Below are 27,785 nucleotides of genomic sequence, written 5' to 3'. Positions count from 1 at the left end.
GATTTCCCCCCTTTTGACAAGCAGTTGAAGAAAAATTCTTTCAACTTAGTAGTAGTGAATCACACTACCCTGCAAAAGTTTGTTGATGTTGTTAAGATGTCTGTTGCTCTAAGTTGAACTGCTGTATATGTCTAAGAGTGCTCCTTTGCTCAGCTCAACCTCTTGGATGTCCAGAAAATACTCTTAGCAGCAAGCAAAGCTTTCGCGGGGCACTATTATCCTGTTTATCTTTCCATCTCAGCTGGTGCCACTTGTACAGCAAGCTGCCTGGCCCAGTGCCACTGGATTAGAATCCTAGAACAGCCCTGGCTGGAAAGATTTGAAGGATCACTTGGTCCAACCCCTTGTGGGAAAGGGAGCCTAGGTGAGATTATTTAGTCCTCTGTTCAGTCATGTCTTGAAAAACTCCAGTGATGGGGTTGAGGAAGCTCTCCTGGCTGACCATTCAGGAAGCACAGTCCCCCACCTGGGATGCACTCCCACCACCCAAGGCTGTCACTGCTGGCACTGAAGCCCTTTGTGGAGGGCAACTCCAGTGGGGGCCAACGTGTGCTCTGCTTGATTCCCTATACACAGCACTCACACTCAGTCAGACAAGTTTCCCTTACCAGCTGGACCCCAGGTTTTCCATGGAAGAGTCAGAGACATCTGAATCCTTACAACAATTAAATCATGGTGCAGAGCACAAGGCCAGTTTGAGCTGGGTGCCTGCAGGGAGGGGCCCTGACCAGCTGAGTCCCTGAGCTGTTACACCCTTGCAGTGTTGGTGTGCCGCAGTCTGGGCTGCTCCTGCTGAGTCCTTGGCTCCTGCAGTGTCTCCGGGTGCCTGCTCTCCTGGCTGGCCCTGAGGTCTCTGCTGTGCACAGGGGCAGCACCACTTCACTGCCTTTTTGTCCCGGGCACAGCTTGTCTTTGGCACAGTTCCTGTAGTTGCTAGAAAGTTTGGTCTCTTGGGCAGGGGGGGCTGCACTTCTGGCTCCACTGTCAGGATATGTCTCAAAGAGTGCTGCACTTAGCACCCCGCTATGCTGTTGGGATGTGTCTCAAAGAGTTCTTTGATGGTATTGCAGCTTCATAGGCCCTAACTCTCAGTGTTAGTGTATTCCTGTAGGTTTAGATTCTGCTCATCAGCCTTGATGAAGAATGTTAGAGAAAGTGATTTGGAGTTTTTAGAATGAAACAAAATTTGATATTTTTTCTTATTGCTAAGCTGTGGTGTATTAAAAGGTATGCATGTAGGATCTTTGTTGAATTCTGTAATTTTCTTTGTCTTGAGCAAGAAACAGAGCATCATTGTATTGTTCAGCATATTTTTAAAATGCCATGAATACAAATTACTCCTACATGAATGTCTTTAAAATGCATTTGCAATATTTGTGTAAAGAAAACCCAGTGCACAACCCTAATTTTCTGGAGTAAGGCAAACACATTTTCCTTGTACAGCAGTGGGCTCAGTGTTGGCTTTTACCATTCACAGCTTAGAACTGGGGAATAAATAGCTGTATAAAGATGCTACGTCTTTGCTTAGACAAAAGCTGATCAAATGTTAGAACCACTGTGAGATGAATAAAGAACAAAGGAAGTGGTTGCACAGGCTTGTTACCCATTTCTGTGCAATTAAAAATAGTTTATGCAGCCCTGGTCCCAGCATCTCACAAAGAACCAAACAACCTTTTAGAAGGTGGGAAGAAAGGTGCAGAGATGATGATGGTGTGGACTGGCAAAGGACTCTAGAGGTTTTGAGACAAGGAAAGATAGGCTGAAAATAAAGTTAATACAAGAAAGTTCTGTAAAATTGTTAAATGATATGGAGAAGGGAATAGAAAGTGCTATCTGCTGGTTCTTTCAGGTTAAGAACTAGGTTGTGTTAAGGATTTTGCAGGTAGCCAGCTTAAAGCAGACAAAAGAAGTGAACTTTCAGATGATGCACAGAGAAATTCTGGAGTCTCTTGTACGGCGTGTTGCGAATACCAGCACTGCACTTCATCCAGACAAGAATGGCCTAAAATGCAAAGTATATGTTGGAAGCTGTAGATTGAAAAGTTGTTGAGCCTCAAATTGCTGGAGGATGCAGGGATATTTTGGAGATGGATCACTCTGAACTTAAGCCTGTATACACGTCAGCTTCCTTGGGCATTGCTGGACATTTTTTAGTTGGGATACTAGTTTAGATTCTTAGTTCTGAGAATGTCAGAGTGCTGAGAAATCCAGTACAGGTAAACAGAATGGAGTGTAATTTGTGAAATACTAGCCAGCATGATTCTTCAAGTCCATTTTTTGTGGAGTGTAGGAATGGATCTGGAGACAGTGACATTGTTTTCTACAGAAGTTAACCATTAGAGATGCTTGATCCCTATATGGCTGATGAGAAACCTTCCTGATGGGACTTTTCAGCTTCTTACTGAAAGTCACAGTATGGAGTCTGTGTTATATTTCCACTTTGTTATGTTTTCACTTCCAAGCAACCTAAAGCGAAGTCAGATTCTTTGATTTTCAGATATTCTCTTGGGTGCATTGGGGTAATACTGAAACTTAAATTAAGGATCAAATGGTTTTCTTTGCTGTTGCTTGTGGAATTGCTGTGTTCATCATCTTATGAATGTCCTTGAACTATTTATTTTCCTTCCAGTAAGATCAAAAAGTTGAAGTGAGGAGATATTGAAGTTTGGGAGTTTCCCCCCACACCCCCTTTTCTATACCAAAGTTTTAGAATGTGCCAGCAGAAGTGTATCATAAGCATTTTATCCTATACAAGCCCATGTGGGCCAAAGGAAGCTGTAGAGATTCCTTTATTACTTATTTGGGTGATAGGGAAATTTAAGAATGAAAGTAGTTTTTTTTTTTTTAACTAATTTAATGTTTCCTCTTCCCATTTATGGACCAAATAATCTAATATAGCTATGTAAAAGGGCAATATTTTTAAGACTTCCCCTGTAGATACTCTGTTATTTCTGTGAAAAGTCAATTTAGCATTTTATAATGTGAAAGCCTGAGGATGTCATAGTTGCCATGTCAATACTCTGCTGTCTGATTTTCAGAAATGGACTTGTTGCTGCCTGTGTGAGAGCAGATTAATGTCCTAAGTGTATTGACTTTCTCTGCCTTTCTTTGATTCTGGCTGGGCTGCCTGCTGCAGTGGAGGGGATTCAGGGAGGGGATTGTCCTGCTCTGCTCGGCTCTGGGCTGGGGCAGCCTCACCTCCAGTGCTGGGGGCAGTTCTGGGTGCCACAACATAAAAAAGACATTAAACTATGGGAGAGGGTCCAAAGGAGGGCAGCAAATACAGTGAAGGGCTTGGAGGATGCAGGCCTGTGAGGACTGACTGAGACTCGGGGGAGACCTTGTCGTGGTCTGCAGCTTCCTTGTGAGGGGAAGAGGAGGGGCAGGCACTGATCTCTGCTCTATGATGAGGGAATGGCCCGGAGTTTTGTCAGGGGAGGTTTAGGTTGGATGTTTTGGAAAGGTTCTTCACCCAGAGGGTGTTTGGGCACTGGAACAGGCTGCCCAGGGAATGGTCACAGCACCAGCCTGACAGAGTTCTACAAGCATTCAAGAAGCTCTCAAGCTCATGGTGTGATTCTTGGGGTGTCCTTTGCAGGGGCAGGAGTTGGACATTGATGATCTCTGTGAGTCCCTTCCAACTCAGGATATTCCATGATTCTATGAATGGAACTGGGAGAAAACTATTGCGACGCTTATTCTCAATGTGTTTTGTTTGTCTTGCTTAGAAAAGCAGCAAGAGATTATCAGGAATTTATCACAGCTGGCTATTGCAGTCAAGACAGTTACTTGGTGATTGTAATTCTGGAATCCTTTTACTTTGGGAAAGACACTTGGAAAGCTGTGTAGTCTTTGCTTCTGGTAATCTGAGGAATTTGCAGAAATAACTGTAGATCTGTTTCTGGAAAGATCAGATGTTCAGCCAACTCACCTTAAGGAGCTTTTTGTTATGAAATATGGAGCTTGCACTTGTTTCTATGAACCAAAATGCCACACAATTCTTTGATCAAGATTTCTCTTTTAAATCTTGGAAATGTATTCTTTTATTTGTGTAGTCTTTAATTTGTCTGTTTTCCAAACTGCACTGATAAAACCCAGTGGCTGATAGTGTTTATGATAATGATCAGTAATCAAATAATTAAGTGTTGACATGCAAATCATTAGAAAGCTCCAGAAACAGCATCTTGTTTTGATGAACATGATAGTTCATGGCACTGCTATTTTTGTTTAAAACTTTACAGCAAGAAAATAGTCAGATGGGTATTGTGGTGAATGCAGAGATGTATATTTTTCCTAGACATGAACACTTCTTATCAAGACTTCAAAATTTGGATTACTCTTGTATCTGTTTTTTCATATGGTATTTTTGTATTTTAGGGTTGCTCTTCTGTTACTTGAGGCTTTTTCCATGGACTTTGAGTCTTTCACTCTTTGGCCTCTGAGGGTGATGTGATTTGGCCATTCCTTGTGCAGAAAATCCTGCCTTTTAGTTTTTAAGGATTATTGACAGATTGGAAGTTGAGTGTAGATAAATAAGACCTCGGTCAAATAATGTATATTACTGAAACAATGAAAATAAATTGATAGCATAAACCAAGTTCATTGCATAAACAAGAAATTTTGTGTTTAGTTTTACTTATTTATATTTTTGAAAATACTTAATATTTCTGAAAAAATTGATTTGATATTTGCAATCCATTATTTTTGGAAATATCTTATTTGATGTTTTTGATTAGACTTTTCCCTTTAATTTTTTCGTTTACATTTTTTGTTTTATTTTCTTAGGAAATACAACTTAAAATTAAAGAAAAGCAAACAACAAACAGTACATAACAGTATCACTGTTCACAGTATTAGAGCTCTAAAGAAGCTGTGAAATCAGCAGGTTTTGCTGGTGAAGTACGATCAGGTATTTCCTCCTAAAAGCCTAACAGGTGGCTTTTTGCAGTGATCAGTATTTGCTGAGGTGATGGAGTGCTTGGCAGTATTTCACACTGCAGTTTTCAGTGGAAAATTACAGAAATCTCTCCTTAGGGAGAAATTGGGAGCAAAACATGTCTCTGTTAGGGGTTATAGTTGCTTCTGTGCTGTAATAGTAAGCACCTCCTTTTTGTTCTTTCCCTTTTAAATCTTCATGAAGTGTTAAATCTCCAGCTCTGTCTGCCAAAGAAAATAAGCACTTCAGCACTTCAATCTATGGTATTAGAAGAGTAATGGCACTGAGAAATGAATACTGCCTTTCACAAAAGATTTTTGGATTTTTGTCAGAGCACCTCCATGCATTTTTGTAAGCAACATCTTTGAACAGACAGGTCGTTTTTGAAGGTCAGTGATGAAGACAGATATCACATTAACACGAAATACCTATTTATGGTTTCCTAGCAGTAATAGCTTCTAGTTATCTGTTGTGTCTGCATGTGTACCAGCAGAGCCTCTGCTGCCTCCCAGATGTTTCTGACTGAAGGCTGACATCTTCTGTAGCCTGCTCTTTAAATCACATCTGACTTTTGATTATTGATCACAAGAAGCTGAAATGATTGAAGTGATAGTCGCTTCAGTGACCTTTATCTGTGCCTTTTGGCAGGTGAAGATGACAAGAGTGGTGGCATTTCCAGTTGGCAAAGCTGTGTGTGGAGGAGGTGGTGATGCAGGCAGCTCTCTGAATCAGTTGCAAGTTCCCAAGCTGGGCTGGAAGCTAAGCTCTTCCTTGTGTTTCCACTGTTGTCCTCCTGGGGAAGTCTTTGTGGATGTAGCAATAATTGGAATATTGAGACTCAAAAATTAATCTAAGCATTCACCAAAATAAGTGTGTTATTCAGACAGAGAGTTGGTATAAAAGCATCAGAGCTGCAAAGAAGGGTATGTTCAAGTTCCCTGGAGGTAAGCACTCGTGTAACCAGGGCTCTCTGTCCCTGAGCTTTGGAGTGATGGAAAGTAATGGAGTGGTAATGCATGGCATAGCAACCTTTCTGATACTTGATTATCAAAACAGTGAAAATAGTGGGGTAGTTTGTATGACAGCATGGTAGATGCTCCTGAAATGAGAAAGAAAAGCTCATTGTACATATTTTGAGTGCCTTATCTTGGTGTCTGAAGGACTGGCTAGGTGTTAGATTTTTTGAACTTTCTTAACAGAAAGCTTTTGCTGAAAAGAAGTTTTTTCCACAATTCTTTTTCCCCAAGTGCACTTTGCCCCTTTGTTCCTTGAGCCTTGATGACCTTGCTAGAGGGGCAGCTTGTAAGCCTGTTCTGCAGGAAGCTGCACCGTCCTTTTGGTGGGATTTATTTTGTGTCAGGGTGGTCCTGGAAGTGGCTTTGCCTGAGACTGGAGTGCAGGAACAGGCCTGGGTAAAGTGGTGGGAACATGTGAGGGGCAGTGCAGAGAGGAGAGGTGTGGCATGGAGCCCTGCCCTTCAGTGGCAGGTGGCCAGGACAGCAGCTTAGCTGGTGCTCTCTATTGAATGTTTTTGTCAAACTGTAATGATCTGATCTGCTGTAGATTTTCTTCTGATTGCTTGTGGAGGAAAAGGGAGTCTTTCGTCTTTTGGATGAAGAAGTTGACTATTGAGCCATGGGAATTATAATTTAAAGAACTAGAGGTTGACCACAGTTATAGGTGGAAAATTGCAAGGTTTTTGTAATGGTATGGAAAACTTTCTCTGGACTTCATGAGAGCTGAAACAGTAAATAGAGTTGAGGTCAGGAAGGAGTGTTGGTTAGGGTTTCTGTGAGCTGGGAAGGGAATTTTTACCTCATCCTTCCATCCCTTCTGGACATCCTTGAGGAACTGCTGTGTAACAAGCTGCATTTATTGTGTGACCTATAACTTGGCTGTTGGCAGTGCCTTTGATCTTTTCTGCTTCTTCCTGGTGTTGCATGATGTAATTTTTATAGCTTCTGGGTTTTGCATCTGCAGTGCATTACAGGCTGCTTTGGAGCAAACTTTATTAATTTAGTAGATCATGTTGCCAGCTACTGGGCGGGCTGGCCTTAGTGACCCACTTGATGGAAACCAGAGAGCACTTTCCTTGAACTTGGTTTCCTCCCACATTCAGCTGGATCTGTGAAATTCAAACCCCTTTCGCCTACTTGTGGTAAAGTCTGTACAATTTGGCTCTCTTCAACCATGGCAAGCATTGCTGACATAGTGCTGCAGAATAATTACTGTTTTTGTAGCACCATAACAACAGAGCTTGCAGAGTGCCTTGCCAGTCTTAGACTTCACCTTTTTTGTTGCAAAGGAGACCATGGGCAATTTTATTAGGGTGTTGCAGAAGTGTGTAGTGTAGCATGATGCTTGTCCTTCTTTGACAGGTTGTTGCTTGTAAAGTATTCATGTGTACATGCACAGGCATTTGCATAATTAAAGCATTACTTTTGAAACAGAGGTAATTCAGAAGCACATCATCCACTATTTATGGGGAAAAAACTGAAAAGTATTGCTGTGGTGACCTAAAATGTACCTCATTTGTAAAGGGGGAAAATATAAATTATTGGGTATTCCTGCGGTATTGTAAGTATTAATGAACCTTAATGTGAATTAAATGCTTGGACTCCTCTGGGTCGACAGATGTGAAACTATTAGAGTTGGTCCTCATAGGTAGAATGGTAAATCTGACAGGAGAATTAATTAGTTTTTCTTTCTTTTTTACATTTTATGACATGCTAGTAAGTCCTGCAGCTTTTGAAAAGAAAAGTAGAATATGAAGGTAAGTTTTGAAGCTAATAAAGTAGTGTAGGCAGATTTCCCGACTCACTTCTACTTGAAGTAATTGTGTGTGTGTGAGGGGAAAGTATAATGAACAATAAAAAAATGTTATAATTTGAGGGAGCTAGATTTTAGAAACAGAAATATTTATAGGGTATTGCTGCTAACTTTCTAGTCTTAGAAATTTTAACTTCTTTCATATTTTTTAGATGTCTAGGCAATGTTCTTATTTTTTTCTTTTTTCTTTTTTTTCCTTCTTTCTTTTTATTTGATCTTGCATAGATATATTGTTAAGAATCTTCTATATTTTGTATCCTTGTTTAGGAGACACAGACTTCCATCTGATGCTTTTGTTTCTGTCTTTCTCTTTTTAAGAGCCCAGTGGTCAATCTGCCACTACACGTTCATCTTGCCCAATCCTGTTTAGTTTAGTATTCAGGAGACAGCAATCTGTAGTCTGATGATGATTTCTAGTCAATCTGTGTTCCAAATGAGTATTTGTGTACTTCAGCCAAAATGATGATCCACCTCTTTCATTAGAATGATGTATCTCAGTTACTTAAATACTTGCCTTCATTTATTCTGTTTATTTTTAGATCTAATAAAAAGTATAAAAGCTCAGTTTGTGCCTTACTTTATAACATTACCTCATTTTATTTGTAACTTCGGCAGCATGAAGAAAATACTAATGTTATTTAAAATATACTTGTTATTGTAGGAAATGATAAGAGGCTAAATCTTCCATGACAGACAGAGAACATCTACAATGAAGAAATGTTTACAAGCTGATCTTGAGTGGTCTTTATTGTGGCATTTACAGATTTATGGGCTGGAGTACTGCAAAAAGGGTGGAAGGGAGCTGTTGACTCCAGCTGCAGTTCTTTCTCAACCAAAAGTGAAATGGAATATGTAGGAAAAGCCTGCCTATTTTTTTCCAGTCTACATCTTGGCAACTAGTTTTGTGTTGCTTGTGGAGCGAACAAGCTTGGACTCGGTTTTTTTTTTTCCCATCTAGAACTACATGCAGCTTCCCTTTATCTCCAGTGTTTCATCTCTGTCCAGTTATAAGCTCAAGTTTGGAGTCTGTGGCTTGTAGACATTTTGTGAGTTGCAAAGCTGAGGTTATTTTCCTTTACTTGTCCAAAAATGTGGCATGTTTAGTTACTTTGTTTTAGTCAGACGAATATGTTTTTAACACAAAAGAGCCATCATTGTCTACATGGACTAGAAGAGAATATATCAGTCTGATACATTTCTGCATGAATTTTCAAGGGTCTTGTCCCAGATGTTGTAGGGTGGCCAGGGTTACCTCTCTGTATGATGTAGAAGTTGCAGGAGACACACCTGCGTTTTTTGAATTCCTGGGTGGTTTTAGTGATGATGTGTTGTACTTAACATCTATTTCACTCTCACTGCATTGTAGTCCTGCTCATTCTTTTGTTATTTTGTTTATTTGTAAACTAGAAAATGTTTTGATGTCGGAACAGATGTCTGAATGCCTTTTTAACTCCTTCTTTATGCCTGCCTTTTGAATTTTAAGAGGTAGTATTCACCTTTGTAGACTGTCAGCTTCATTCTAGAGATGGAAGTCTCAGTCTTGACCTCTTTTTTCAAGCTGATTTACACTATATTGTGTTTGTTTTACAATATTCTCTTGTTTAAAATCAAGAAGTCTGGGTAGCAGCCGTGCTTTGCTTGCATTTAATTGCATTAGAAAGTTTATCATATGGATAAACCGCTAAGAAAGTAGGCAGTGAAAAGTTTAAAAGGATGTTTTGTTTGGGCACAGATAAGAAGTGAGCTTTTTTCTTTTTGAGTTCATTGGGTTGTGCCACTTTGAAAAACACAGCAGCAATCTTGTCTTGTGAGTTAGCACTTTTAAAAAAATCCCCTTTTAGTCTTATTTTTTTAGCATGTATTTCTGTTCTTTTGAACCCTTATAGTGTATTTGTCATCTTCCTGCAAACATTGTTTTCTGTCAGGACAAAAGCTGCAGATTTTCTTCTTGGCTATATCAAAAAAGAGAAACTGCCCTGTGGTAGCATGGTTAGTGTCTTGTGCAGTGCCCAGGCTTGGACGTGGAGAACTAATAGCTGGCCAGGAGGAAAAACCTCAACTGTTGTCCAATTTCCTGAGACTTTTTTATTTTTTTGTTTTTAATATTGGTCTTTCTTAAACTTGTCTGTGTTCTCTTGGCTTATGTTTGACAACACTTTCTGATAAAAGTTGGTGTTTTAAGATAAGAATTTCAAACTCTAGCTTTAGTTTTTGTTTTGATTTTAATTATTTTAAAAGAAGGTCGTCAAATAAGTAAAAACCCAAAAGCATGTTGAAATTTGCAAGACTTATCTAACACAAAATTAGGGCTTTAATAATGTAAAATCTTTCCTCCTGTTTAATCAGGGTAGGGTGATATATGGCATATATAAATAAAGATAAAGAATTGATATATGATAAAGATAAAGAATTTACTAAAAACAAGTTATACTTAAGTAAACTTCCTTCTGAAAGTCATGTTTATGCTGAACATAACAGAGTGAACTTCAGAGGCTGAAAAAATAATTATTTTAACGATGTGGTTTGTAAAAATCCTTTTTAGGAATTGAAACTGTTTGCAGTGATGGTTATTTTTTCAGAAGATGTAGTAAAAGTATTTCTAGTTTTATCTCTGTAACTACAAAGGGAGGAACATTCTGAAACCTGAAATGCCTGAATGCAGTTCTCAACATTGTGTGTGGAAAAGCTACTGAGCTCCACGTGATTATTTTTCTTCTCTGTTCGTCTTAGGCCAACATTAGTTCTGAGAAGAAGGAGAGCTGCAAGCTGCTAAAAGGTCTGCGAGGTGAAGATCCATTGGTGCCTGCTGATGTGAATGAACATATGGAGCCACTGGAAAAGGTGATGAAATTGTAAATAATTAAATTGGGTTGTTGCCTTTACAGAATGTTTGTATGAGCAGAAGACTTGGTGGACTTTAAGACAATCTTTAAACACATCCTAATTTCTGATTTCTTTATGCTTTGATACTAGCTTTTTTTAAAGGAAGACATTATCTTTTATTCACCTGGAGGAAAAAATTCTGTCATTCAATTCCAGCTTTAATTTCTACCAAAAGCAGGAAAGGAAGTGCTACCAGACAATAGTAGTCCCATGGGAAGAAGTCTGGAGGATTCAAGGCTTCATAGCAACCTCATTTGTGTTCATTCACAGGAGAAACCTTAATGGAGCCTGTGAATATCACATCCTTTTAATGTGCAGATAGTTCAACAATGGAAAGATGTGTATTGATAATGTAGTGATACCTGAAGAAATAGGTTTGATCAAAGTAAATGTAGTGTAGTAGGTATTATCTGTTTAGTTGCAGTGAAAAAGATACTGAGAGGGAGAAGAAAAATTGATCATAGATGTGAAGTATGCCCTCCCTGCCCCTACCACTCCAGCCCTCCCCCCATAGAAGAGAGAGAGGGTAGTAAAAATGAAAGGTATTTATGTGTATTTCATCTTTTTTCAGTGAGGTTTGGTAAGTAGGTTTTGATTATTTTTATTGTATATGGATGATTTGGTTTACTGGATCTCATTTACAAACATTTACTTGTAGGAACATTCTGTGCAGAAAAAAAAGAAAAAGGATAAACATTCTAAAAAAGCTAAGAAGGAAAAGAAGAAAAGTAAGAAACAGAAATCTGAAAAGAAGGATGACTTACTTGATAGTTCTTCCGTAAGTAAAAAATTCTAAAATAGTTCAAATTACAGTCTTAAAACCTGAACCATTTTAGTCCCTGTGTGTATGCATGGTTGGTAAAATTAAGGCTCATTCTTATAATTTTCTGTTGGGAAAAATTGCAACAAAATTTTTCTATTTTCATGTACTGAGTATTTAATCAATTTAAAATAGGCTGTTATGTGAGTGCTTGTGAATTTTATGGTATTAAATTCACTCATTAGGATCTAAGGGATTTGTAGCTTTTCAGCAGAGAGAAAATAAAAATCAAAATCCTCATTCTGATATGGAGAGGAAAAAATTTCATAGATACCCTGTAGTGTCTGGTATATGATAGAAAGATGTGTCTAAAATTGGAAATAATTGACTTTGATTTTAAGCATGAATTACCTCTGCCTTTTTCCACAGATGTTCAACCATGGACACTCCCAACAACATGGGAGTTGTACATGGGGCTGAAGGACTTGTACGTTTGAATCTCTTTCTTCCATATAAGGACATGCCTTCACATTGAAGGGCACTCTGGAAAACAGTGCAGAGACTGCATTTGAAATCTGGGTGCTGCCTTCTGGCCATGTTGTGGAAAACATCTTCCCAGCATTTTTGGTACAAGTCAGGTGGCACTGTTAGTTGTAATTTTCAGAGTCGCTTTTATGGAGTGAAGGAACGTCCATTATAATGGGACTTATTTTTCAGAGATGAACAATAGTATCAGTGTGGGAAGTAACCAAAGGCACAAATGTCCCTCATTCTCCATGGGTGTCAGCAAAACCCTTCAGATCACAGCAGGGACTCCTAGGATGCAACACAGTCCCAGCTGTAACTTCCATCCAAAGTCTTTTACTCCTAAGACAGGTTCATGTGAATAGCAGAGAAACTCTGTTCAATGCAGCCCTATTGGATTCAAGTGAAAAATCTCTGCACGCTGTTTGCAAATGCAAGTGTAGGAAGTGGGATACAAAATAGCAGGCAATAGCATGTACCATTTAGATTTAGATTGTGCTGTGTAACTGATCTAACTTTTTAAATGTGAAACATACTTAGTAATGCATGTAGATTTTTAAAAAATTAGTTTTTTGTTATGTCCTAAACCCTATTGGTTTTGGTTTTGTTTTTATTCTGACTGTTTTACTTTTAGTAGAGTTATGCAAATAAGCTGCCAGTATGAGGTTGTGTTGCATGCTTATGAAGTGAAATATTTTGATCATGATGGAGCAATCTCCTATGGGAATATTAATATTCTGGTTTTATTCTCAGTATTTTTAAATATTAAACAATATCATGTTAGTAATGCTAATCAGCATTAATTTTGATTATTGATATAATTGCTAAGTATTGCATATTATCAGGTAGTGTGTTAAGCTATTATTTTTATTCTTTACATTAAACTCTCTTCTTAGGATTCTTCAGTTGAATGGGTTGAGTCAAATGTGTCACAGTCAGATGACACAGAAGAGGCTTGGAAGGTCAACAAGCAGCAAGATACTGCAAAAGAACCTTCCCTGCAGGTGGGCAGGCTCACAGCCACTCCAGAGATAAATTCAGCTTGTGAGACATGCTTCGATTTCTTGGGAGCTCTTTTGCAGAGTGTTGAGCAAAACCTGTTTTGCAGACCAATGTCTTTGTTTAGCTGGGTGATGCTACTTTTCATTGCTTAGAAGACTTCTCTACCTAATAGTTCTGAGTGTTTAATAAGGCACTACTCTTAATGTTGCCCAGTACCAACTCCTATGAGGATTTTTTGAAGCTCTTACAAGTTACTTTGATTTTCTTGAAGACATCATCTTAAAGGTCTTAACTAGACATGTTACTTTTTACTTCACAATTTTAGTGGCTGTTCTACAATTGAATAAATTGGCAGCTGGCCCTAGGTGACCCTGCTTGAGTGGGGGTTTGGAGCAGATGACCACCAGAGGTCCTGTGGACATCCACATTTGTTGATGCACATTGCTTGCTGATGTGGACATAGATATTATGGAATCACTTGGAGATAGATATTTTTTCAGTTCCTTCTCTTTCTTGAAAGAGGTCTGAGAAATATAATGTTGAGTTTCACCTCTGAAATTCTCTGGCATGTTGTCTAACATAATTTTTAAATAAGAGACAAAGTGACATATGGCATCTGTTCGGACTGACAGCTGAGTCTTCAACTCTGTTGAAGATAGGAAGATTCTTCTGCAAGGCCATGTTTCAAAATAGATGTAATCTGGTCATTTTGGTTGCTACACCAGAATTACAGAAATGCCCGAAATACTTGCCTTTATAGAGTAATTGCTTACCATGTGTATGTCACTGCTTGCTTTTGAGGCTTCAGGTTTTAACCTGTATAAAGGTAGTGGATGTATCTAGGCTTTTAATATGATGCTTTTCTTTAGTCTAGTCCTCATTTTTAAAATCTCTTTGATCAGGCTTAGGTTCTGTAAATGCAGTTTTCTGGCTGTTATCATGGGTACAGTTCACAGAATTTAGATGTATAGCTGTTAAGTTTGAGGGTGCAGTTAGTGCCTGGATATCTGAGGTGTGAACTATGCTCAGATAATGATTGCAGATTTTGTATACAGTAGAAGAGATGTAAGAGATCATGAGATTAGAGCTAGCTAAATGAGATGTACGGTATTTGTTTATTCTAATGATTAGCAGACTAAAAATATTAATGTTTACTAATGTCTTAAATGCCATTGTAAATATGTATTTCATGTTACAGGGAGATATGAAACTTATTTAAATATTAAAAAATTTGAAGATTAGAGTTCTTAAAATCATATTTGCTTTTCATTGAAGTATTTAATATGTGTTTGTAGGACCTATACTGTTTATTGTCAACAACATTTGTCAGTAGCTGCACTGCTTTGGTTTGGCACATAAGCCATGTTTTTGTTGGAATTATGAACACTGATTCTTTGTGTTTATTTTAAAGAGAGAAGAATGGATGAATTTAAACTTCATGTCATTGAAAACAACGTCAGTAGCAGCTGTCAAAGGTGAAAGACACAAAGAAAAAGTATTGGAACGGCAGAAAGCTCAAGAACTTGAGCAGGTAGGAGGAATTAATATCTTAATCTTTTTCTGCCTTTTACTAAATTTTGTGTGATGAATAGAGTAATGAATTGGTTCAAATATGTAAGTCTTTATTGTTATTAAAACTAATGCCTGATGTGATAATGATCTTAATTAAATTGGTCTGTTTGGATGGAAGGCTTCATACATCAGGCTTGTGGAGAAAAGCCTTTTAACTTCTAGGTAAGGATAAAGCTACTTTTGTTAGTACTAAGTTCTGTTAGTAACAATGACAGACTGTTGGTCTGGCCTTCTCCTTGGTGTGTGAAAGGGGCACCGTTGTTTAGTGTTGTAAAAGCTTATTTAAGTTACTGTATTTAAGTGTAGGGTACAGAGGCTTGTTTTCTCCTAAAGAAAGAACTTGGAGCAGTTGTTGTGCCTTTCATGTCTCAGTTGTTGGTGAACACATGGGTGATTCAGGGTCTGGCTGGAGAAAGGGCTGCTGTCATTGAATTACCTCTTTTTACATACAGTTGATGGCTCCTTCATTTGTTCATTTACCTTGTTAAATACTATGTAGTCTGATCTAAAAACATAGTGATGCATCACTAGCTAATATTTCTTTGTCCTCACGTCTCACAGCAGGCTCTTTCTTGCCATTAGGTTTCCCTGTTAGCTGTGTTGTGCTTGGGAACCAGACTGACCTGGATCACTGTTTTTGTGTAGTAGGCAGTGCCTTGGTTATTGTCTTTGGACAAAGGATGAATATTTAAATTTTTTTTTTCTCTACAATTTTTTTCCTGAACACTATTTCAGGAGGACCATTTAGTGTGGACATCTTAAATCACTGGAATGTCAGCATGTATTATATGGTTAACGACAATTTAGATGTATTCTTAGTCTTAGAAAAGAATGATTTTTATAGACTCTCGCACCCAACTACTTGCTGTCCACGTAGGTTTATACTCCTCTGTTTTCTGTGCCCGAGTGTCTGCTTTTTCTTTGGTACACCAAACAGTGTGTACAACAGATGCTTACACCATGAAAGTGGTGATGGTGGTGAATTGTGTGACTTCACATACAAGTCTCCCAAAATGTATAGATCTTCTCTAAAATACAAACCATATGCTATGCAAACATTTAAATTATTTCTGTTTTAGGCCGTGTTGTCTGAGAGAGAACTCAATCCCTATTGGAAACATGGTGGTACAGGTTTGCCACCAGAGAAGGATGAAGAGGCTTCAGTTAAGAAAGGTTAAGAGCAACTTTTAGTAATAATCTTGAATTTCTGTCTCCAGTTTCTGGGCTCTGTGTTGCTAACAAATTGCTCCTAATGTTGTTACTCCTGTTGTAACAGGAGTATTAATAATATATATATTATTAATAATATAGGTAATAAAGTAAAATTTGGATGAAAATTCCATAGTGAATATTGGGTTAGTATCATAGAATATGTGTTTTGCAGAATTTCTGTTCACTGGGTTTTTATCTTGAGTGGTTTGACCTTCAATATCCTTACCAAATTCACCATTTTGAACTAATTAAAGAAAAGTATGATTTAACCAAGACAAGATAAATTGTTGTCAACTCATTTGGTTCCTTTCATTCCATTGCACAAATTACAGTTTTAAAGAATTCACCCACAGAAGTCTGAGTCACATCAAAATGAAGTACATTACAGATGCAGTTGGTGAAAAATAGCATTTCTGTAGTCTTTTCACTTTTTTCCTTACCCCAGGGCTATCCTGCTCATTTTCAGCGAACACAGTAACAAAAACCTTTCTCATAATGTCATGAAACATTTATTATGTGGTGAGAATGATCCTTGTATTCTGTCAACAGAGAAGAGTGGTGTCTGCTTTTTGAGAGCCTTTCCCTGTGAACCATTAGCATGAAGGTAATGGTTTCTGGGACAGAAACTTCCAGGTTTCTGTCCCAGAACCATTAGCTTCATGCCCACTTTTAGGAGTCACAGAGATCAGAGATCTATAAGAGTTGGCAGGCATCAGTGAGTGTGTGTTTAGAATGTCAAGACCACTGCTAGCTTCTCACATGGGAAGCAGTGGGTTACTCATTCAGTTTCTGAGAAAGGGAATTCACTTGTTTGTGTGTAAGGGGTATGCCCAAGAATGGACACAGGATGTGGGAGTGACAGGAAGGTTCTTTAATGTCATAAAGAAACTCTACAGCTTCTCATATGTCACTCCTGTATTGGAAACTGCTTGTGATAAACTAGAGAAACTTAAACTAAATGAGTGGTATTGCTGAGGTATAATCAGCATTAACTTATGAAAATATGTAATTGTATTTGTATATGAATTCTGTTTTTCTTTTGCACTCCTTCAATTTTTACAATAAGTTTAGGTGAAGCTTTAATGTCACATACAGAATAAGGTCAAATAGGAATAATTACTTGAGATGTTAAACTACAACCTCTTATTGTTTTCTACTTTAGTTACAGTGGTAGAAGATGCTGGATTAAGCTGGCTGCGAAAATCGTACCAAAGGATGAAGGAGCAGGCTGAGAGAGAGAAGCGAAATTTGGATGAAATTGTAGCTGAGAGATACGGGGTAAGGATCTTCAGTTAAATTTTCTTCATATTAATAGATTCTTGGAAAAGATTACTTTCATATGAGGGCACAAGTACTTAATGTACAAAGTAAAACATGTGAAAAGAAGCAAGAGAAAACAGTCCCTGAAGCTTCTCTCAGGTGATAAAGGAGCTACCCAGCCTTTTATATATTTTTCTTGTTAAATGTTTTTAATATATGGGATCTTATAGCAAATTTGAAATACTTACACAATATCCCATTGCCTTAAAAGTGGTATGACTTTTTTGTTTTTTCTTTTAGTCAGTGGAGGTATTTCAGTCACGGTTAGAAGAAGCTGAAAAAGCTGCATCCAAAAAGGAAAATTATCATGGAAGTGGAAGATGGAAGAAGACTGACTATTCAGAAAGTGAGAAAGAGAAGAAAGACAAGAAAGAGCAGCGTATTGAAAAGGTGACTCGAGATGAAGATGATAGACACAGGCACACGTCTGGGAGCTATTCCAGGGAGAAGTATGGCAGGGGGTGGGCACAGGAAGACAGGGGTCACAGAAGAGATGTGTCAAGAGCAGACCGGGAATGTGGACACAGTAGCATGGACTCAGTCCCAAGGGGCTACAGCTCCAAAGCAGAAAAATACTCCAGTGAAAAACGAAATCAGGAGAGGAGTTCATCTCTAAGCAACTTGAAACACAAATTTTTGAAACCCTCTGAAGATGATTTAACATCTTACAGCGCATCCAGAGACTCCAAGTTAAAGCAGTTCTCTTCCAAGGACGACTCAGCTCATAGCTCTTTGAGCAGCCGTTTCCAGAAACCTGGTGAGGATACTTCACTGTGGACCAAAAGACACACAGAAGATAGCAATGATAAATTAAAATCTGATCAAAAATCATCAGATACTAGGGAACAAATTGATGGCAAAAGTTGGAAAAGAGCTCCAAGTGATGAAAAAGAGAAGTTGCGACAGGAACACGCAAGTGATACCCCTGAGAAGAAACAGATTTTATCTGACAGTAAAACATCATCCTCTAGGTATTTTATGAACATCTTCACTTGGTTTTTATTTTCTGTATTTTCATGGCAAAATATAACAAAAGCTCTATCTCCTTTTTGACATGATAAGCACTGATTATATCAGATCTCTTTAGTTTCAAGGAGGGTTTTAGCCTCCAGCTAAGGGCAGCTAGAAGAAGTAAGTTCAGCAGAAGTAGTGAACGTCCCCTACCTGATCTGTCTCCTTAGCACATTTGAGAATTGCTAATGATAGGCTATTTTCTGCTTCTTTCTAATGTTAGTTCACACTGCGGTAAAATTGGCCTCTTAGGCAGAAAAACCTCCAAAGTATCTTAACGGTCATTGAATTTATAAAAGACAACCTTGAAATGGTAGAAAATGCTGACTAAAAACTGAGATAATTAATACAGCAGGGATAGGTTTGCCACTCGTGAGATGAGCTCATATGGTAAAGTAGAAGCATATGAAAAATAGTAGAAGCTGTTTAATAGAAGGTGTGTTTTCTGTGGTGAAGGGGAAGCATTAATAGGACTGGGAAAGGAAACACAAACTTGACAGCTAGCAGGAATTTAGTTTTCCATGACTTGCTTTTGTGAAAGACAATGGAGAGTAGTAAGGAGAGGTGGTCAGACTCAAAAGTTGTGGAGAACTGACCTCTTGCTCTGCTCATGGCCTCCTGTTCTCCAGTATTGGCAGCTTGCTGGTTCTTCCAGTGATCTGACTAGCGTGGTTGTTACTATGAATCTTTTCTTTCAGATTGTTCCAGTAATTCACACGTGCATGCATGTGGATGAAAAGAGGTATATAGGGATAGAAGTGTATAAATGTATAAATATATATATATATATATATGAATATATAAAAAATGCCTATTAAGAGTTCCTCTTGAGTTCAGTGAAATACTTCAAGTGTATTGGAGTTCATCAGCAAGCAGGAGTTGAACCTCAGGGAGTGGAGGGTTTCAGCTTTCTCTGACAGTGCTCTAATCTTTGCAAACGGGGCAGTTGGTGAGTTCTGAGAGGGGTCCCACTCAGTGCACTGCTGGCACAGCCCTCTGTGGGCTAGGAGAGCTCAGGGGCCTCACACAGCTCTGCTGTTGGGGGAGTCACAGTGTGCTGGGCTGCAGTCATCAGGAGATTTACATCCTGGCCACAGTCTGGCACAGTCACTGGAATTTTGAAAGTTCCAGTAGCAATGGTACAGTTCCACTGAGGCTGTGGTTCAGGTGAGTAATGATCAGAGGCTGCCAGGGGCTGACTGTTTCTGCCTTTGTTCCCCACTGTGGCAGGCACCAGGAGTTCTGGGTGCAGACAGTGTGCTCCTACCTTAGCCTGGCAAGAGTTCCTGCTGCAGTCAAGGGATACTTCATTGGTCCCCAAAGGCCAAAGCATATTGGAAATTCCTGGGATTGCAGAATGGCCTGAGAAGGAGAGGGCTAGGCACAATGTGGAGGAAAATTCACCACCACATTGCTGTGGAAAAAATAAATTCCATCCCATTGAGCCAGACCTAGAAGAACATTGCCTCAGTATTGTTTTCTTCGAAGAAGCAGCAGCTACTCCTTCCAGTCTTTTTTTTTTTTGTTATTTTTTTGTGAAGGAATGGTGATTCACTTTTTTTAGCTGCAGGTACAAAAACAGTACCTTTTTTTTAACTGCAACATTTACTAAGTGCAATGCTAATTGTAACTGGACAAAGCTGCAAATTTTGGGAAATGAGATTGTGTGCGGAAGTAGTTTACTTGCTCAAGTTCAAAGAATTCAATTATTATGATAAAAAAGATAGTTCTTTTCCTCACAGAAGAGAACTAGATGTAGAAACTGTTCAGCTGATATTTTCTTTTGCATGTGTTTTCCATTCTGGTGCTGTTAAACCCAATTGTCCATCTTCTTTGATATTTTAATTATATTTCTTAGCCAATGCAATTACTAAGCTGACTCATCGGTAAACTGGGGATTACTTAGGCCTGCAGAGCCATATAGCCTATGTTTATTGGCATAACTTATTTCCAAGTTCTTCTAAGATGACTTCTTAACTCCTGAGACTCTGTGTGTTTTGAAATAGTAAATAACCTGTTCTCCTGTTTCCAGCAGTCAGAAGTATTTTTTTTTTTGGTATTGTATTTCGTAGAAAATTCTGGCTTTTGGAACATTTCAGGTTTGGACTTGTGCAGCAGATACCTGTTGAGAGTAATTTATAAGCTGCTGCTTTCCTTTTCTTCTTAAAGTTTCAATTCTTGTAATACATGTACTCTTTTGGTAGTGTTGTCAGTCACAAAAAGTAAATCTTTGAGGTGAAGGCTTGAATTAATAGGTGTTGCTGGTTCAGTTCCTCATCTTTCATGCTGAAAGTATAGCTTTTAAATTTTATCTTTTCTAAGGCACAGAGGAAGTCTCTTCAGCCTATAAATCAAAGTGTTTTGGACAGTTATGACACAGGTTAATTAAAAGTGCTGATTGGATGTCCAAGGAATCTCCCCAGAGGAAAAGTCCATCAGCTAGTGTTTGCTGGAAGTCACACTTAATAATGTGACTGCTCCAGAGTTTAATTTGAGACAAGATAAAAAGCAAATCAAAGCAATGTCTCAAGTCTCAGAAAGTTCAGACAGTGATTCAAGCACTAGCACCATTAAAAAAAGGATATATGAATTAATAAACACCTTTTGTTCCCTTTTCTGAAGTAGTCTGCCTTGCTTTGAAGGATACAGCTAAGGAACAGTGGGAACCTAATCTTTGCATGTTTTGTTTCTGGTGAAATTAAAGTAAATTCTGCTGAATTTTGGGGGCTTGTATTGGGCATCTTGAAAATGAAAAATGAAAAGCAACTCTAGTAATTTTGTCAGGACTGGAGAGATCTGGTGCTTAAAGAGGACACCATCTTCAAAGATTTCTCCCTCTTCAATTTCTACAGGGTTTAGCCATATCAATTTGTGAGAGTATTCTGTCTCTAACAGCAGGAACCGCTATCATAACTGTACTCTTATGCATCTTTTGTGTTAGGTATTTTACTTTTAGAGTTAACTGGTTTTAGTCTTTCCTAGGGTCAGAGAACAAGAGCCAAGCTTCCTTGATGCTTCTTTGCAGTATTTTTAGGAATCCGTACTTAATAAATAGAATAAAAATAATAAGTCGAATAAAAATAAAAAGTCGTATGCTAAGTTTTTAATACCAACATTAGGGTACAATACTCTTTATTACCAGCTGTGGCTTCTCTAGAGGGACTTCTTATTTTTAAAAGGTACCTGTTAATTTTCTATGGCAACTCTTCTGTATCAGCCATAAAATATTCAGATGCAAAGATTGTACTGTGAGCAGATAAATATGGGAAAATAAGTAATCTTCAAGGGGTGGAAGGCCATTTGGCAAGCATAATAACTCAGAAATGGGTGATTTTGCAGAAGCTGAGAAGTAAAAGCATGGCCAAAGCTGGAAAGAAGAATTAGAGTAGGTGAAAATAACACTTTATTCTCTCTCTTTCCCTTGGTTTTTTTTTCCCTTTTATACCTGCTCCTGACTCTTGACTGTTTTTTCATGCTGGGAGAATGTTCACAGATAGTGCTTTTCATTTGAGTTGTTCTCAAAAGTTAGAGGAAGCAAGCCTCATAAAAATTTGATTCAAGGTCTTTGGTTTCAGAGTCCTTGGCAACTTCAGTCTGTAAATACATTTTTATAATACATCGTTTTCAATTATTTTGCCAGTAGACACATATGTACAAGTACAGTAGCTTATCATACTGAATTACACAGGTGAATACTGCCCTGTTTTTCTGTGGCTTCAGTGCAGCTGCTGTTTTCCAGATCATCAAAGGATGAGCCGCCTCAGGTCCTCAGTGAGGAGGAGATGAACAGGCTGGGAGCGAGGATTGTGAAAGCAGAACTCATGGGAGACATGGTAATGGCTCTGAAAAACTGTCATGATTTACTGTAGTTTTTCTTCAAAGCTCACAGCAATTTAATTGTTTGGGTGTGTTTTTTAAAAGGGTACTGATTCAAGCAAATAAAGACTTGCAAAATTTGGTAGGATTTGAAGGTACTGCTATTACAGTAATTTCTGCTTTAAATGCAGTATAGAGGATTCAGGACCCCAGGCTTTTTAGGATAAGCAGCATATCTAAACCAGTTGTTCTCTGCCCTTTTTATAGTATTTATTCTCTTTTCATAAAAAAAGGAGCAGGTGAAAACTACAGAGCTCCCTCTCTGTCTTGTTATAAGGTAAACAGTGTCTGGAGCTTTGCTTTTTTCATCAGCTTTGTCACACATAGGTGCTTGGGGTCCATAGCTCTGCTGTATAAGCGAGCTTATTAATTGTGATATGGAAATTGTAAAACTGAAAGGAATAGCATATGCCATTGCAGCCAGCTCTGCACTGAGAACAGCTGTGGAATGCTTTGTGGCCTGCTCTGATTGAGGTTGGTCTGTGGAGCTGGGAGAAACAGCTGCATATTTATGTGTAAACATTTTATTTCAGCCAGCTACCTGAAGGAACAAGATTTTCACTCTTCAGCAACACAAAATTTGGAGGTTTATGTATTTTATGTATTACATTAAACATGGCTATAATGAGTTAATTCCCTTCAGTAGTACTGTCTGGAAGCTTCAGTTATAACAAGGTCAGAGTCTGTTAGTTTTTAAGCTGTGTTTTTCAAGTGCTTGGCTCTGAATAGCTGCTCTTAAGGAACTATTTTCATATTTTTTAGAAGCAAATGCTATCACTGTGGGCTTTTGTATTTATTTTTTAAGATAAATTTTTACTGCACCTGTTTAGTTTGCCTCTTGTGACATAATATTTGCACCAATATTTGCATCTTTAAGAAATAATAAATAAATATTTATTTATAGTAATATATAAAACATGTTAAGTCTCCAAGTGGTAATTTAATATTTCTTAAGAGCTATTGATTCTTTGATTTGTGGAAAGTTTTAGTATGTTTTGTCATTATTGCTGGATTAGGACATGGTGTTGATCCTTGTTAAAGCCCCTATCAGATAATTCAGATTTTGTTAGGAGAAAGTGTCCATTTTACAAATATTTTCTTTTCCAACCAATTTTATGTTACGAATTCTTTTCTCACAGGCTTTAGACATAGATGTGGGTATGTAGCTTTAAACATTTGAACAGCTATACCTTACCTAGAAATTGTGTCCCTTTTAAGTGTTATTATCATCAAAAGGTGAATTAAAAGTTACTTAAAGCAATGTATTTCCTACTAAGGTACAGTGTGAATGATTTAAATAGATGTGTTCATATGTTAATCTCTAGATTTCTTAGTTAATACTAAAAAACATACACTAGTGAGGAAAAATATGCTTATGAAAGTAATTATGATAGGTTTGTGAGGGACTGGTGTCTAAGCTGTCTATAAGCCATCTATACACTAATTGCTAAAGTACTGTGGACGGGAAGGTTTTCCAAAGACTGATGGAAAGCAGCAAAAATTTGTAAACTTCTTTTTCTGATACTGCTCAGCTTCAGTAGCATTGCCTAAACAAAACTTTGGGCACAAATCTGTCTTTTCAACCTGATGGAACTGAATGCAAGTGATTTGATGAAAAATATACACATATTCTGTGGGGACAGTGTAATTAATTTAATGTTGGATCATTTTGTTTTGTTTTGACCCAAATCATGTGGCAGAAACCAGTACTACAATTTATTATTATTTTTATAGATACAATTTTCTATATATGCACTCTGAATCAACCTAGTTAAAAAAACCCCTAAAACCAAACAACAACAATTTAAATAATAAAATAGCTAATATAATATATATAATATGTAATAGCCTTGTGGCATTTTAAATATTTTTCATGGCCTTTCTCTAATCAGATTGAAAATGCAGCTTGTTTAAGCAAGTTCATCCCCACACACCAGAACAGATGGTTATGTAACAGCATGTTCTGGTGGCTGGAGCTCGGGGTTGGCCATGTGGGCCAAATGAATTCTGAATCTATTTTTGTTACTGGTTTTCTGCCTGGTGTTGATCAAATGACTTAATTTTGGGTGGCAAGTATGGGCATGATTGTTGGAGTCCAGTCAGTGTAAGTGACAGAGGGGTTAGAGTATAGTTCTATTCTTTACAGGTTGATAGGCTGGCAATTCCAACCAATTCAAGATACTCTGGAATACTTCTATTTAGTTAAGAGTCAGATGGTTAAGGGAGCACAGGAGCATCAAAACCAATTTGCACAAGACTGTAAACTGCTCTTATTTTCTACCTCTTGTACATTTTATTCTTAAGATAAGGTCTGAAGTGCAGATGTTGGACATGGAGTGTAGAGAGCTGTGAAACTTCATAGCAAAAATTTCTGGGAGCTATTTCCCTAGACCCATAGAGCTGATGTATGTGTGTAAAGGTGTGTATGTGTGTGTGTACAAGAAAAAAAATAAGCATATGATGTGTTCAAGCTTCCTTATTCAGCTTCCTATACATAAAGTAATACCTATGCTTAGTTATGCAAAGCATTTATTAGTAGAACTTAATAATGCTAAAGAATACATTTTCTGGTCTTTTTATGGCAATGCTTATTCCTATACTTCAGATGCCTCTATTCTGATCATTTTTTCATGTTATATCCTATAAAGAGTTGTGTGAATTATATTGACATTTTCTTTACTATTTTGTGTTATTAGAGTTTAAAATGTTATATCAAAACACAAAAACATGAAATGAATAGTTCATTTTGATATAAAATATGAAAAAAAAATTAGATAAACTAATGGAGTGCTATCACTTTTGTTGAAGGATTTAGCTTCAGAACTTCAAGCAAAACTTGACAGTGCTCGCAAGTTGAGAGAGACTCAGGGACAGATTCCAGCAAAGGCTGGCAGAGAGGTAAGTGGGAAAATATTTTTTTTTCTTTGCACTAATGTTATATGTATGATACAGGTAGCAGCTGAATTAGAGAACATCAGATGTACTCAGGAACATTAGAAAGTGTGACTGAGGTGAGTGACTGTCCAAATTGAATTGTACTTTTTGTTGGTAAACAAAACTTTGTCCATGGTGCTTTAGCAAATTCAATTTTTTTTTTTTACTCATAATATTTCCTCTGCAAGGATATGTATCTTCCATTAAAAATGAAACTGATATGTGCTGGCTGCTACATGACTGCTGTCTCTGAAGAAGCTGGCACTTCAAATGTTATTCCTTCTGAGGGGTGGTATTTAAGGAATGTAAGAAGGCTTTTCTGTACCAACATTGATATAAGGAAACAAGGCTAATACCTTAAGTTATGAGTTATCTTTCCTCATGTTGGAGAGGAAATTTTCAGACAAAAACTCATGTTCTTGTTCAGTTTTACCCCAGTTCCACAGTAAAAACTCAGGTGCTAGTGAGTTGAGTTTTAAAAGTCACTAAATTTTTTTTTTCCTAAAAGGCTTCATGTGAGACCTCATACACCAACTAGTATTTGTCCAGTCTTTAGAAGACAAATTAAACTGAATTACAATGTGTGGTCTCTGCCTGACTACCTTGTGATGATTGTATTTAAGTCTCACACCTGAATTCACAACAATTCAAATTTACAAAAGCTCTGTGTAGGTAGATTCTGCTTCATTGCAGTGCAGTTCTTTGGCATGTTTTTCATATGTGTAAAAAAAACCGTAAATAAAGCAGACTGGAGTTGGGTAATTACACAGGAAAAAATCCATTCAGATTTTAAAATTGGGAAGTAAAGATCATGTTGTGGGTGAGCCTCACAAATGCTGCTGGACACCTATTCCTTAGGTACTGAGTTATGGATAACAATTTTGGTCAGGTCTGGTCTTCAACCATATTCTGATTTTTATCTTAATTTTTAATTAGAGTGTTTTTACAACTATCAGTCATTGCAAAAACACCAGATGTAAATATTTATGAGTATCCTTGGCCTGTGCCTCTTTCCCGCTCCTTTTAGTCCGTATTAGGTGGTGTTTGAGTGTCAGAAGTCCATCAGAGCTTACAGTTGCTCTGTCCTAAGCCCTGTCTTTGTGATGCCAGGCTGTTTTTACTGATTTTACAGCTTTGAATTGGTTTTGACTAGTGGGACACAAGCAGGATGTGTTTGGTACTCCTGTGTACCAAGGGCCAGCTAAGTCACCTTGTGTGTCAGCAGCCCATATGTTCAGAACCCATCCCATAGCACAAGGGAAGCTGCTTTGGGAAGGGGTGTTTGGCTCTGCATGACCCTGCCTTCCTGTGGCACAGACCACCCAAGTGCCAGCCTCAGCCAGTTCACACAGGTGTGCTCCAGGTGAGGTACCTGAAGCAGTTGCCACAGAAATGGTTTTCCAAACAGATATCCTATTGATCCCAAAGCTTGACAGCTGTGCCTGCATTGCCAGTAACAAACATGAAATATTTTGTCTCAGGCAGGTCTGTCTGTGCTTCTGCAGAGCAGCACAGTGTCGTGCTGGGTGGTCCTGAAGTGTGTCTTTGCCTTATTGTAGTTTCTGTTGAGAGAGCTGGGGAGATAAATCAGGAAGCAGGGAATCCAATTTTGAATGCATCTCCCTAGGAAGTTTTTTTCTTAATTAATTGGACACGGATCAATTTCCCAATTCTGTTCCCTGTGTGACTGAGTGAAGACTTACCCTAGTACAAGGGGGTGTATGAATGGCTGGGGTTTGTACAGAGGACAGGATCAATTCTTTTGATAGTGGTGCTGGTTTATTCTGCCATAAAGTGATCAAGAAACTACAGACTGAAGGGACTATAAAGTGTTAGCTTAAATCCTATTTTAATTTTATACAATTTTATTTTGTTTATAAGTGGGAGTAGAGGCAAATATAGCTTTTACAGTGAGACTTAGTGACTAGTTTTGTAATTTTTTTGACTTAGACAAGAATTCTACCCCAAGCAATCTCAAAAATGTGGTTGTGAAGTACAGTTTTCAAAAACTGTCGTTTGGAGTTTAAAAACATTGTGTTTCTCAGCTGATACACTTCACTAAGTCTCAGCTTGGATAGAACCCCTCCTTCACTGGAGGCTGCCTTAAATATGTAACCCTATGAATTTTAGCATGAACACAGTTAAATTATCTGTTAATGGAATTCGGGATCTTAATGGGTATTGTAGCTAAATGCTTGAGCCACATTTAGATTGTGCTTGTTTTATCTTTGAGTAGGAGGCAACCTTCAGGGTCGATGGAAATCAAAAAACTTTTGATTTCATTTGGGATAGAATGAAATTATGCTTATTTTCAGATGCTTATTGTCTAATTTGTCATGGGCATTTTGAGAAAGCAAAGCTGCACTTTGAGTCCTGGTGAAACTCTGTAAAGAGAAGGCTGCTGTACCATAGGGTGTCTGAGTTGGGATAGGTGATGAAAATGATACCAATTGAATGTAAGGAGACAGCAGAAAATGGTGGAGACTTCAGCATTTACAAAACAACTTCCATGTATTTGTTCATAGTTTACCACTTAAATACAGTTTGCATTTCTGTTCTGAAAGTGCTACACAACCCTATATGTTATTGCAATGATTATGAGGATGTCACTTCTGCCATTGTCAGTACCAGTCACAACTGATGTAATTTATACTTTTATTCAGTATTTTTAGATAACAAACTGGATCTGGAACAGTGGTACTCCTGTGGGGCACATAATTTGCAGTGGGTTTTGCTACTATAAAAATTGGAATGCACGGATTTAAATGAGGAAGAGGCAGAATATACAATATATCCTTTGGAAGGTGCTTATCATGAACATCTGGTCCAACAACATGGTGGCGGATGAATATAGTATAAGAGTATGCATCTTTTAAAAGTGTTTTCAATCCCAAATGAAGAAAAGCTTCTCAACCCAAAGCCTTT

General features: G+C 37.9%; 1 protein-coding gene across 4 annotated transcripts in view; it reads left to right on the top strand.

Moving 5' to 3' along the window:
- CWF19L2 (CWF19 like cell cycle control factor 2) overlaps nt 1–27,785 on the top strand; it is a 61,772-nt gene that overhangs the window by 2,398 nt on the left and 31,589 nt on the right. For 3 of the 4 annotated variants that reach the window (XM_063148949.1, XM_063148947.1, XM_063148950.1), the window contains exons 2-10: nt 10,496–10,606; nt 11,307–11,426; nt 12,830–12,937; nt 14,347–14,466; nt 15,587–15,680; nt 16,882–16,997; nt 17,280–18,010; nt 21,790–21,883; nt 24,735–24,824. In XM_063148949.1, coding sequence (XP_063005019.1) covers nt 10,589–10,606; nt 11,307–11,426; nt 12,830–12,937; nt 14,347–14,466; nt 15,587–15,680; nt 16,882–16,997; nt 17,280–18,010; nt 21,790–21,883; nt 24,735–24,824 — 1,491 coding nt within the window. In that variant the 5' untranslated portion in view covers nt 10,496–10,588. Of the gene's footprint in view, nt 1–5,621; nt 5,881–10,495; nt 10,607–11,306; nt 11,427–12,829; nt 12,938–14,346; nt 14,467–15,586; nt 15,681–16,881; nt 16,998–17,279; nt 18,011–21,789; nt 21,884–24,734; nt 24,825–27,785 lie in introns of those variants that run through there. The other variant, XM_063148948.1, reaches the window with a different exon arrangement.

Source organism: Melospiza melodia, chromosome 2 (assembly GCF_035770615.1).
Source record: "Melospiza melodia melodia isolate bMelMel2 chromosome 2, bMelMel2.pri, whole genome shotgun sequence".
Classification (NCBI taxonomy): Eukaryota; Metazoa; Chordata; class Aves; order Passeriformes; family Passerellidae; genus Melospiza; species Melospiza melodia.
The sequence above is the reverse complement of the archived record's forward strand: the minus strand, read 5'-3'. Positions and strand labels throughout refer to the sequence as shown.